Below are 12,049 nucleotides of genomic sequence, written 5' to 3' on the forward strand. Positions count from 1 at the left end.
GTACGGTGACATTTGGTGGCTTACTTCTACTGTGAAAGTTCGTCTAAATTGTGAACTATTGCACTATTAAATTTCATTTGTATGTTGACATTATAAATTGAATAGAGTTTCTTTTTGGCAGTGAAAACAATTTTTATATACAAACTCATTTATTTTAACAACAATATATTAGCTATTCTTAATGCCAAGTGGATTCCTGTTTAATTTATAATTGTGTCTGGGATCAGGAACACAAAAATTAGTTCGTTTTCCAATTTAAATCATGACCACAATAAGAATATTACTTCGAGTCCTCTGAAAATTCAGGGAAACCGGAATCGAGAGAACCTCCTGTTGACCGCATTCTGGAAAAAACATAAAATTGAAAAGAGTCTACCGAGTGTATTCGTTTATTTTTACGAGCCTACCTGAGGGAAAAACGCAGCGTCTTGCCAAGAATTCACGTCTGGCTTTTGCACATAATTAACGACACTGTTTGTCACGGGTTCGTCGTTCGTGACTGTTTCGATCGGAAATGCGATGTCATTGCTGCTTCTAAACAGCTCGTAATTCGGGAAATGAACTTTATGTCCAACTTCTTCGGGGCGATCAGCCTGTATCGAGCCACCACTAATTATTCTTTGTTCCGTACTCGTCCTTGAATAATCACCTGAAGTGAAAAGAAAAATTTAGTGGGTGAAACGTATCTTCTAATTGACATTTGAAAATTGTCATTTCTTGTGATCATCAATTGTGATCTCTTCTTAACACTTTGTCCACTAGAAGCAGAAATTAATCGTCAGCCTTTGTTAATATACGAACCGTTCATTGCACAAATCGATTAACTCCACCAGGCACATAGAAATTGTAATATTATTGACGATTATTTTTTGACTATTCTCTCTTATAAATTCTATATGCCGTTAGATGAAAGCTGCATCTGTATTTTATGCATTCTACAATATTTATTTGAATTTATATTGTAAGGGGAATTCTAAAAAACAACGTGTATTATTTCATCGCATTTCTCAACTTTTTGTTTTATGAAGTTAATTGATTTGTGCAATGGCTGATATGTTAATGCAGAGAAACCTCATCTAAGCTGTAGATTCTTTCTAAATAGGTCTGTGGTTGAAGTGGTGAGACCATCACCTCGCTAAAAGTCACGTTCACCCGTGAATACCTTTGGATTCCCGCTGTTTCGCAAATCGAAGCCTGCCGAAAAGTCGAAAGAACCCCCCGTTGTAGTTGTTGAGGTAATGCACAAGTTCATTCGAGTCTCTGGGGCACTTTGGAAAAGCCCTGTAACACGCCAGAGAGTTTCCTCTGTTGCTATAACCGAGAATCATCGCTCTACCGAAGTTGAGCCACGGGGATGCTCCCGCAACGTCAACCGTAGCCAGCCATCTGAAAGCACAAATTGGAAGAGTAATCGAATCCCCAAAGCCTCTCTTGATTCCTCATGGATGGAAAATTTCTCCACGGGAACGGTGAATTTCGGGACGTACTCCGTTAAAGCGTTTTTTCCGAGGAACTCGAACAAACCGGGGGTTTGTTTGGCCAACGATCTCCCGGGTAGTTTCCCACTCGCCATTTCGCAGAGTATCCTGGGCACACACTTGTAGTCGTCGTGGCGGGATATCGAGGACAGAGCGTCGAAGAGATTCAACTGAAATCCCGGCGAAAGATTGAACGTTCCACCTGACGTGATCGGATAATTCGATTGGTAGTGGCTAGACGTCGTATCCGCTGGATAAGTGCTGGTCTGATGCAGCTATAAGTAGAAAAGTTCGGCAAACTTCGGACACGAAGAGACCTGTCGCGGGTTTCGACTCTGTTCCCCCCTTTTGCATGGCGAATATCTTGGAATAATGGTACGCGAGTTACCCCTGAGAATCGAATCAACTTAGAGGTTGGAAGGGGAGAATCACGTTTGATTGGCATCGAGTAAATGTGGAGTTGGAATACGTTTGATTTTCATGCATAACTTTATGGTAAATAACATTTTCGACCATATAGTTTTGGTACTTTCAGTAGTAACGAACAAACTGAGAGAATATTAATTTTGAAATGTGTTGAGGTGGATGAATACATTGTTCATCTTCACTTGTGTTACGTTTAGTGCACCTATAGGTTGTAATGTTCTTCATACGTTTGTGATTTTACTTTGGATTGTAATGATATAGGAACTTCTACAACTACCCTGTATGCATCTGCTAGGTTTTCAACGTACCAATGACGAGTCCTCGTTGAATAGATTGGCAAAAACGTCCGAGAAAGAGATCCGTCTGCCCGTTGACCCGTTCCACTGACTTTTCCCACTCTTGACGCCACGATCGCTTTCTCGGCCGACGAAATCAGCGGCTAGCGCGTCGATACACCTACGCAATCCGTTCCTTTGAATCGAATTATCCAAAGTTTGCTCTCGCAGGAAAGAATAATACAATTTTCTACTCACTTTAATAAATCAGTAGCATCGTAGTTCTTTCGAGAACCGTCGAAGTCGCAGTAACGAGCGCCATCAATTTCCCGGGGAGACATTCGAAACCCATCCTCGGCTCGAACGTCAAAGCCGAGGAGGAAACAAATAACCACGAATTTGAATATCATCGCGTGACTCTTCGCTCCTAGCTCCGAAATTAGACGTCAATCTTTCGTCTGTCCCCCGTTCTCTCAATTTGCTCTCGAATCTTCCAACTTAATCCATCAAGCACTGAATTATCGCGTCTTCAAAATTCATGTTCACTTTCTATATGTCGAAATGGAAAGTATGGTGTTCGGGTGTATTCGAAGGTGAATCTGTTGAATAGGAGAAGTATGCTTTTCGAATTATTCTTTATGGTAGGACATCTAGGATTGCACAATGTGCACTATAAAAATTATAGATAATGGTACTGCGAGATTCTGCAATAATTTTGTTTAGTGTAGAGTTATGATAACGTAAGAAAGAATTTATTTATCGAAGTCTTGGAATATTCAATGCTAGGAAAAATGAACGTAACATTTCTATTCACAATACATGATATGTATGTTACAACAAGGGCCAAAAAATTACCAAAAAAGTGCAGTGACTCTGTTTAACCCCACTGTCGTACCTTAAAAATCTTCAATACCGGTGCAAAAATATTTCTCCGAATGTCCTTTACAAGGCCACTAAGAGTAGTTAACGAATTTCTTTCGTTGTCACATCTACAGCGACTCGGAATGTTTTTTTACGACACAGATTTGTCGTGCTGGGTCAAGAGCGCTTCCTCCAGATGAAACGTCGTACTCCTAAGATCGAGAATTTAATTCCCAACGACTGGGAACGATCGTAGAACTTTTTCAGAACTTTTCCGTTCCCCTTCTCGAAAAGGAGGTTTCGCGTTTAATCGAATCGGACGAACAACTCGCTTCGCGGATGATCGTGTCACAGTTCCACGAGCAACTGGAACTTTCTTCCGAACTGTTCCTCGTACACAAACTCGGCCGAAGAGGCGTAGGTAGGATGAAACGTCATCGCGAGCTACTCTCACTTCGCGAACCTACATAAGTCTGCGTCGCCCGCCACAGGATGTGCGTGTGTGCTTCGCGAGAGTTTCAAAAGACGTAGACGCAGTGTTTATTCGTTAAACAACTTTATTAAACACGGGCATCGAACAACTTTATTAACACAGGTTGCGCGATGGATACACTTGTTGTTGCGGGCAAAACTATTCGCTGTTTACAGAAAAGGAGAGACTTGCTTGATACGGTCAATGCGATAGATAATAGCTAATAATTGCGTGAACGAGTATAGTTTATTTTTATATAAACGTCTTCAACGTTGATTTGCGATCCTTTTTTACGCGACGAGTTATTAAATCAATTCTAAATGTAAAGAAACTACTTTCAGGCCTTTCCTGTTTATAGTCTTCCTCAGAAGGCCTTCTTCTTTAACATCGAATAGTTTGAAAAGTTCGAACACAACTTTGGACTATCCCCAGCCAGCTATTATAGCTATATAATATCAGTTATTATCAGACCTATTTCTAACTCGAAATAACCCCCTATATCGAATCCATCACTCGAACTTTTCCCATAAACGATCTTCCCCACCTCTCCATCGTTCTAAATTCGTACGATTAAACGAGTCACTGATTAATAGCCAGCAAACACCGCCAATGGCGGAACAAATGCGAAACGTACGCGGAATATATTTCATAAGTGAATATATATAACAATTAGCATTCGTGCGTATATATTCAGCATACATTTAGCGCGCACTTTCCACGGTTCGAGTTCACCGTGAACGCATAAAATCCGCCATTTCAGCGATTAATGATAATTCAACGAGCGTTAGTCTGGCGCAACGACGCGACGCCGACGTTCAGGTATAACGGCGACGCTAACAGCCTTAAACGTAATAATTAATTGTACATCCGCGCGACGCGGAGACCGTTCGTAGTCAGCTGTTTTTGTTGCGAGAGGATCGAGAGAAGGGAGGACACCTCGTTACGCGAAACGAGGCGAGAAAACACGGATGCCGCGGCAGCTTTATTCGTTCCGCGGATTAACGACCCAACTGGAGAACAGGGAACACCGCGTACGCGTCATCGGGATATTTACAATCTGTACAGGACTACGGTTTTGTACAACATAAATAGCGGTTTACGGTTAATCCGCGAGCGCCGCGTCCACGCAGCCTCTTCCTCTCTTCGCCAGCTGATGACAGAGTCGCGGGCTGCCTATAATGTCGCCCAGGAACACGCTCAATAAATAATTCTCCTTCATCGGATTCGGCGATGATTTGTACTCGCTGCGAAACGAAAAATGTTCGATGTTAACTTCGTGACACGTGGCCGCGTTAAGCGATGGCTACCGACGTCCAGGGTTAAAGAGCCGTGGGAGAATATGCGTATTGATTTGAGGTAGGTTATCGGAAATGCTTGGGGTGCTCGAAGGTGACACATGTTTTCATTTTTATTTCCCGATCTATGGGAGAGGTATCTTAATTGTGAAAAAAGTGAAATTGCTCTTGAAAGGAAAATAAATAGGCCACGAATTGTCTAGGCAGATAGATTCCGTTCCCTTGTTGGTATGCCAGAGGAAATATGACGAAGGAGATCTCGTTTAGTGCAGTTTTGTGAGATCCTCAAAGAGGTTCAGCATTAACATGCCAGGGTGACTGTTAGACAACTGAACAGAAAGTAGCAACCGTAGGAATAGTACAATAGTTATGTGAGAATATGAACAGACACAAAATTTACATACAGGCGTCACTTATTGTCAGCTGGTGCTTCTTCTCCTTACTTTCCAAAAGTACCAGGTGTATCCACAAGTTACGTAGGTTACATCTAAATAGTAATTCTGAATATTTTAATGTTAGCATGACTGGTCAATCTACATCCAAATAAATAAACAACAGTTCAACCCTTTGAGTGCCAAGGAGCGAATTTTGTTTTACGAAAATAGCGTCAAAATTCAATGCACATAGATTTATTTGTGCACTTCAATTTCATTTCAAAAATATAACGAATTACGCAAGCAGGGACCGGAATATACATTTTTGTTTACAATCCTGCATCTTTGCTTAAAATTATTTGCCAATTCTCGGATATGTCCTAAAAATTTCCTCTGACATTTAAAGGATTTATTTCTTTAAAATCGTATCTTCGTTTAGTTGCTATCCTAAAAGCTCGCAAAAGCCCACACACCTAACAACTAACTAACCTATCCAGAAGATAAAATTGCCAACAACGCGGAGTCAACACCGTTCCAATCAATTCTTCGTCGCGTCCTGTGAAGGACCGAGGACTCCATTCCTCATCCACGCTCCGTTAAACCCCTGGAAAGCGCTTCCTGCCAGCGACCAAGCCCCGATTCATCCTCCCGCGCCTCGTCGTTCCTCTCCATCGGCTTGCCGTCGGTCTAGACAGGTGCCAGAAGCGATCGAGCGACGCGTTTCGTCTATCCGCGACACGCGCTGGCCATCTTCCCGACAGGGACGACGGGAAATCGCTGATAAGCCCACGGAATCCACGGAGCAGACATCTCGCGACGCTCGTAAAACGTGAGAGGCGCGACGAAGTTCCCGGCGGTAGGGCACGAAACGTTGGAACAGAGTTATCAGGATGCATTAGGACGGTCGTCGAGGGCCGCCATTAAAGGCTATCTGCTCCCGGCGTTACTCGCGACTGAATTTAGTGCAAGCACGGAAGGTGGGCCGAGGCAGCGCTGGTAGCACGGATTTCTATTAGGTCTCCGTCGGGAAGAAAGCGCTGTCGACCCATTAGGGGTGGAGGGGGGGCATCCCCGCAGGTCCTTTTAAGGATTTATCGGCTCGATCATTCTCGACGAATTATCTGAGAATCCTTGGAATTTATGCGGGACCCCGAGGACTGCCCTGGTCGCGAAGAAAGTCGGATTTCGGCGATTTTACGTCTCGAGTTTACGACTAGATGCATCCCTCTCCCGTGAATTACGAGTTGAGGGTGGCCAGGGGCTCAGATGTATGTTGAAAGCTAGGATGGGACTCATAAGTCGTTAGTAAGAAACACTGATTTTAGTACAATTGGAATTTGATTAAGATACGTTAGATTAAGTAGGATACGGAATTGATCGTGTAGGTATATAACAGTCAACTGTGGATCCGAGGATCGTGGGTTCGAATCTCCGTGCCTTATTTTTCGTTGAGACTCCTACGATTGAAACTGTAGAGTGTAAGAATTAAATGGGGAAGTTGAAAAATGTGAGCTTGATAGGTTCGGATGACCTATTGGAAAGTCCACTTTTGTTCGATTTTTACGGCACTCGAGGGTCTATCTCTGACCTTTCCTATACCTGTGACCTTTTGTTAAGGCCATGGGTCGTAGTCTCATGGTAAGGTATTTCTAACAAGTGCTAATTTAAATTAAAACAAATATGTAAATTAAATTTAAATAAAATACGTATCGATGAATTAAATTGAAATAAAATGAAGGCACAGGTCTCACACATTAACATGCTGACTGCCAGACAAATATTCTTGCAAATTTCTACTGGGATCGAATATTATTTAAACTATTGGAGACTATATATTTAGTTTTGTAACTTCATCGAAATTCATGAATTTCATTCGAATTCGTTTCCTTTGTTGCTCAACTTTCAGAATTATTTTTTTTTTCGTGCTTCAATGAAAATCACTGTCATTCGTGTAATAGGAATAGTAAAATAATTATATGAGAATGTAAACGTCCATAATATTTACATAAAGGGGTCATACACTCCTAAGTTAATCATTTCTTTTCAAAAAGGAAAAGAAAATAGAAAAGAAAAGATCGCTCGACACTCGACGAGATTAATAGAATCATCGAAAATAGAAAGAGGGTTAGAAGGAAGGAAATAAAGGACAGACGACGAGTTTCGTTGGTTCACGGTTGACCGCGCAAATGGGCCAGTAGTTTTCCACGATGCACTAACGAGGCCCGTTATTAAGCTTCCTATCGACAGCGTTTCGCAACTCGATCGAGCGAGACGAAGGTAGGAAACCAATCTCAAACGCTCTGGGCCGTGAACTTCAGGGTGGTGGTTTGCAGAATGCACTGCACCTAAGCTGGTTGGGTCGCGACATGCGACAGTGTTTAGGGTATCTAGTGGAAATTGCATAATATATCCTCTTTCGATGTGATAATTACTTTTGGAGAGTTTCTAGTAGATTTTATTTTAATCCATAATTCAGAGGCGTTTTCAACAGAGAAAAGAATTCAGTTTGCACTAAATATCCCCACGTAAAATTGTCAATCTATAAAATAATGTTTAGAGGAACTGGTAAAGATTGCATAATATATCCTCTTTAAGAATCAAATAAATACTATAGTAATTATCGACGTGATAATTACTTTTGGAGAGTTCTTATTAGATTTTATTTTAATCCATAATTCAGAGGCCTCATCAAGAGAGAAAAGTATTCAGTTTGGACTAAATATCCCCCCGTAAAATTGTCAATGTATAAAACATAAAACCATTGTATCTTTCCAAGAGTCACTGTCTTAAGAAATATGGGTCACCGTTCTGGTTTATCGTCATGGTAAAATTCGCACGATGCACCCAACTATGTGATTTGTCCTCCAAGATGTGAGAGAGGTTCACTTTAACGAGTAATTAGACAGTGTCGTTTTCTCCGTGCATTCTTCCATCGTTCGTAACCGTTTCATTATGCTATTCTCATGCAGACCTAGATTTCGCTCCATACTTCCAAGAGCAATTTCATTCTAAAAGTGTTAATTTCGAGCTCCGAAGACAGACGAAAGGAAACAGGCTATTAGTCGCGTATAATTCGATGATGTTAGGTAACGGTTATAAGGGCAATTAAAACTGTCGGACGTCATTAGCAGCGTACCTGAACACGACGTTCCAGTCGAGGTCGCGTTCTCGACTCCGTTTCGTCAGAGTCTGGGCCGCATACTTGGCACAAATTTTCTCGTAGACGCAGACGTTGTTCCCCAGCTCTGTTATCAATTTCCTCTCGACCTGACTGACGTCTAGGATTTCCTCGTCGTGAACCAAATCCAGATCTCGCCTCGCTCGACTGGCATAAGTCCCTGCGAAACGAACACGCAAATGGTGACGAATTGCAAAATAAGTTCAATGACAGGAGCCGAGCGCGTTAATGCATTATACAGGTTCCGATAGAAACGTTCCCGCGACGCGATCAGTTTCCGTCATTAATCCCAGTGACGTTCGTTTCAATCATTCATAACTGGCAAATGGGAGTACGCGGGCTGACATCTTCAACCTTTATTTTAATGAAAATGGACGCGTTAGACGGAATTCCATCCGCCCTCGATTAATGGCTCATCGAGATTCACGCTTTTAATGAATGATAGTAATGCATGGATGCGTTATGGATGATGCAAAATTTGTTAACACGTGACATTTGAAATGGAGTTTGTATTATTATTGGATTAGCGAGGGAAATTTTGTTTATCTTGTGTTTGTTGTTAGAAAGTGCCCTATTTTAACATTTCTTTTGCCTCGAGATCATTTTGTTCAAGATTCAGACTGAATTTCCTCACAGAACGACCAACGGGTTACTGAGCATTCAACCAAGCAGTTTCTAATTAAACAAATAATACAGCTCTCTAACACAATCGTTATCTTCACAAGCAGATACGATTTCTTTCATCTTTTATTCATCGATACAAATTTTTCCCAGGTCCCATGAACAAAAACAAAACAAACTAGATGAACCTGACCCCGATGTCCGACCGTACTCGCATTTATCAATGGTCCACGCGTATAATTTCGCCTGAAATCGTAATCGAGGCGTATTCAATTCGCGTTTGGGAGACAGCTGCAAATTACACGGGCATTACACGTGATTCCGTGGCTCCGACACAGAGAAGTCGCAACAAGTGGAACACTTTCGCTTTCGCTGCTCGCCGATTCGATTCACGCGCGATGCCATGAGGAAACCGAGTTACCTATTCGCCGAAGTTTACATTCTCTTCGTTCCAGCGATCGAGGCGTCGCGATCGATGCGAGTACTCGTAGGTTCGAGTGAATGGAAACATTGAACTTGCCCGAGTAGACGACTCCCATTGCCTCGATAAGATTCATTCGAATTTAGACCGAAGTTTGACCTAAATGTGGGTATTAACTCGCCACTGTTACGTCAGTGGAAGTATTGGGAATCTGACATTCTTGGGTAATTAGTGTTATTCGGAATGAATGGATTCTTGGGACGATCCTTAGACATCGGTGTGTTTGTAGGAAACTTTTCTGAATCATAAAAAGGTACTTTTTAATGGAAAGTAATTCGAGATAAAGATTAGTGGAAGTGAATAGTATTGATTTCATATTCTTGATTTATTTATGTCGTTTGGAATGATTAGAAGCAGGGATCGTTGCATCAATTTTTTTAGGAAACAATGTAGTAGAGAAATATCTTTCCGAACCTCAAGAAGTTACTTCTTAGCAGGAGGTAATTCGAAACAAGGATTGACACGATAGTGTTTAGCAAATCGTACCTGGATTCAACGAGTACGCGAGTTTCTTCACGAAATTAGCGATCCTGACGGCAGCTATGATCACCGGGAAGCCGACCAGCTGTACAGGAAGTTCGAACGTGGGTTCTTCCGGTCTAGGAGACGCGGCTACCAGCGCTAGTGCTAAGAACCAACATCCCAGGAAGAATAATACCCTCGTCAATCGCATCGTGGAGTGCTACCTAAGAAATCAATCACGTTTAACCGGTTTAAACGCCTCCTTTCACGGTATTACTCCGCAGAGACTAATAGGGACCAGACGTAACGATTTTTTGGTATGATATTCGTTTGTTTCGTAGAATAGTTTGTATAGCTGTAGTGGTTATAGTTAGCTGAATGCCGTGTAGGGTTTTATATTTTATTCTAGCGTCCCTGTCAGTGTTGGATCATGATTACCATTATCAAGTTAGCGATTAATGAATAATCAGACATGATTACCTCTGGAAAAGTACAGATTGCTGATTTATGATCGTGGATTGCAAATGTAGTGTCATAATTATTGATTCATTTGATAATTTTAAGTGATCGTTACACAATTAATCACTGTCCAAACACTTTATCCAGCGAGTCATATAACCAGTTTCTGCACCACCATATTGCCATCCACAGCTCTTCAAACTACCCCCCAAAAAATCGTCTCATCGAAAATCACAATTCACAAAATTCACGGATACTATTCCTAAACATCAATTACAATTACTCTCGTCGAATCTGGAACACTGTTGAACCTTAGAAGACACCACCAAATTCAGGTCACCAATTCGTGCTTCCGTGACGATCGTCCTGATCCATCGATCGTCTCCGACTCGCGATCGCGTCCCACCGCGTTGTCTGCCCACTAGTTCTTTGAGAGGCCACCGATCTATCGAATCGTCGAGGATCCCACCGAATTCGCGACTTTTCGGTCGAGTGACAATTGCAGTGCAGAGGACGACTGGTCGGAAACGTGGCCGCGAACTGGTTGCTTCTTTGGTAAAAACTCGCTTACGAGTGTTCCTCCTGGCGAACGTAGGCCGTGGTCGTTCGCGCAGACCAAGAGAAAGTGATCGCCCCCTTCCCGGCGTCGCATTCAAACGAACGTCGAGCCCGGGATTGCGACATTTAGTGCGCTGGCAGGGCTCGCGCGTGACGTCCTTCGAGCCCTCTTCCTGGAGGCGACGCCTCGCGTTCTCCGCAAGGTCGTCGCGTTCCTGTCGCAGCCGAGCTTCGTGCGACACCTCGGGGGTGGACAAGCGTCTCAAGAGCAGGTATAGTTCGTCGAGGAATTTATATTTTAGGAGTTAGTTGCCTAGGGAGTGTAGGAAGTAAGAAGATCGGGCTTGTTTGGTTTCTTTGGTTTGATAAACTATTGAATTTACGTGAATATTTTGAGTTCCGAAAGGGGATAGAAAATGGTGGAATTCACGGGGTTCGTTGCGTAACTGATGCTGGGGTTTGTGAATATAGCAACCGTGAGCTTTGAGCAAATGGATTATTGATCCTGTACGATATTGTTTATCGAGAGACTAGATTTCTTTTTAAATCGTAGCATCTTCTTACTTTAGCTCTTGTTATCTATGAAGTATAGACTCAGTAAAAGAGGTTTATCCAGTAAATAATTTTGTGGTTACGTTATGTATATTCGAGAGGTCTTCAATTTTTAGAGTACACATTGCACTAATGAAAACATGTTATGTAAAGACGGTAACAACGTCTATCGTGGTACAACCTGTTGAAGTTTTCTCGTTAGAGGATATATTGAAATAGAATTACGAGCACGACAGCGAGACTCTAATCCATTCAATCACGATAGCACAACGTAACAATAAGTAACGATAAAAATAACAAGACTAATTATAATAATCCAAAAGTGGAGCTCGTATCCTTGCCAATAGAGATCACTACAATAATTTCATTTGTCATGTGACGTGGCCCCACTGTGTATATTCAATATTTAGAAAAATAGATAGAAATTGAACAATCTTCTACAAAAATAATAAAATATTAGCTAATGAATCTTGAATCGCACGACAGTGGAAGTTTCGAGTGAAAGTCCAATTACTCGACTTCCCCTCCGACGATCGAGAAGTGCTTTGTCGGTAACG

The 12,049-nt window shown here is 42.0% G+C and overlaps 2 protein-coding genes across 3 annotated transcripts; both read right to left on the bottom strand.

Moving 5' to 3' along the window:
• Positions 1-224: 224 nt before the first annotated feature.
• LOC128873615 (uncharacterized) lies at positions 225-2,616 on the bottom strand (the record flags this gene model as incomplete). The annotated part of the gene is made up of 6 exons (XM_054117310.1): positions 225-344; positions 408-649; positions 1,163-1,386; positions 1,488-1,753; positions 2,213-2,360; positions 2,438-2,616. Coding segments are annotated over 6 exons (1,101 nt in total), but the record flags the coding sequence as incomplete, so codon positions are not given.
• Positions 2,617-3,605: 989 nt separating this feature from the next.
• LOC128873436 (uncharacterized) lies at positions 3,606-11,415 on the bottom strand. Of its 2 annotated transcripts, none has more exons than XM_054117023.1 (4): positions 10,666-11,415; positions 9,948-10,147; positions 8,318-8,519; positions 3,606-4,756 (listed from the first exon to the last, which is right to left on the bottom strand). In XM_054117023.1, exons 2-4 carry the CDS (start codon positions 10,132-10,134, stop codon positions 4,615-4,617), a joined length of 531 nt encoding a protein of 176 aa, XP_053972998.1. In that variant the 5' UTR covers positions 10,135-10,147; positions 10,666-11,415; the 3' UTR covers positions 3,606-4,614. The 2 variants fall into 2 exon arrangements, with proteins under 2 accessions (XP_053972998.1, XP_053972997.1); XM_054117022.1 differs by having other exon boundaries at positions 10,660-11,414.
• Positions 11,416-12,049: the final 634 nt, after the last annotated feature.

Source organism: Hylaeus volcanicus, chromosome 3, assembly GCF_026283585.1.
Source record: "Hylaeus volcanicus isolate JK05 chromosome 3, UHH_iyHylVolc1.0_haploid, whole genome shotgun sequence".
Lineage (NCBI taxonomy): Eukaryota > Metazoa > Arthropoda > Insecta > Hymenoptera > Colletidae > Hylaeus > Hylaeus volcanicus.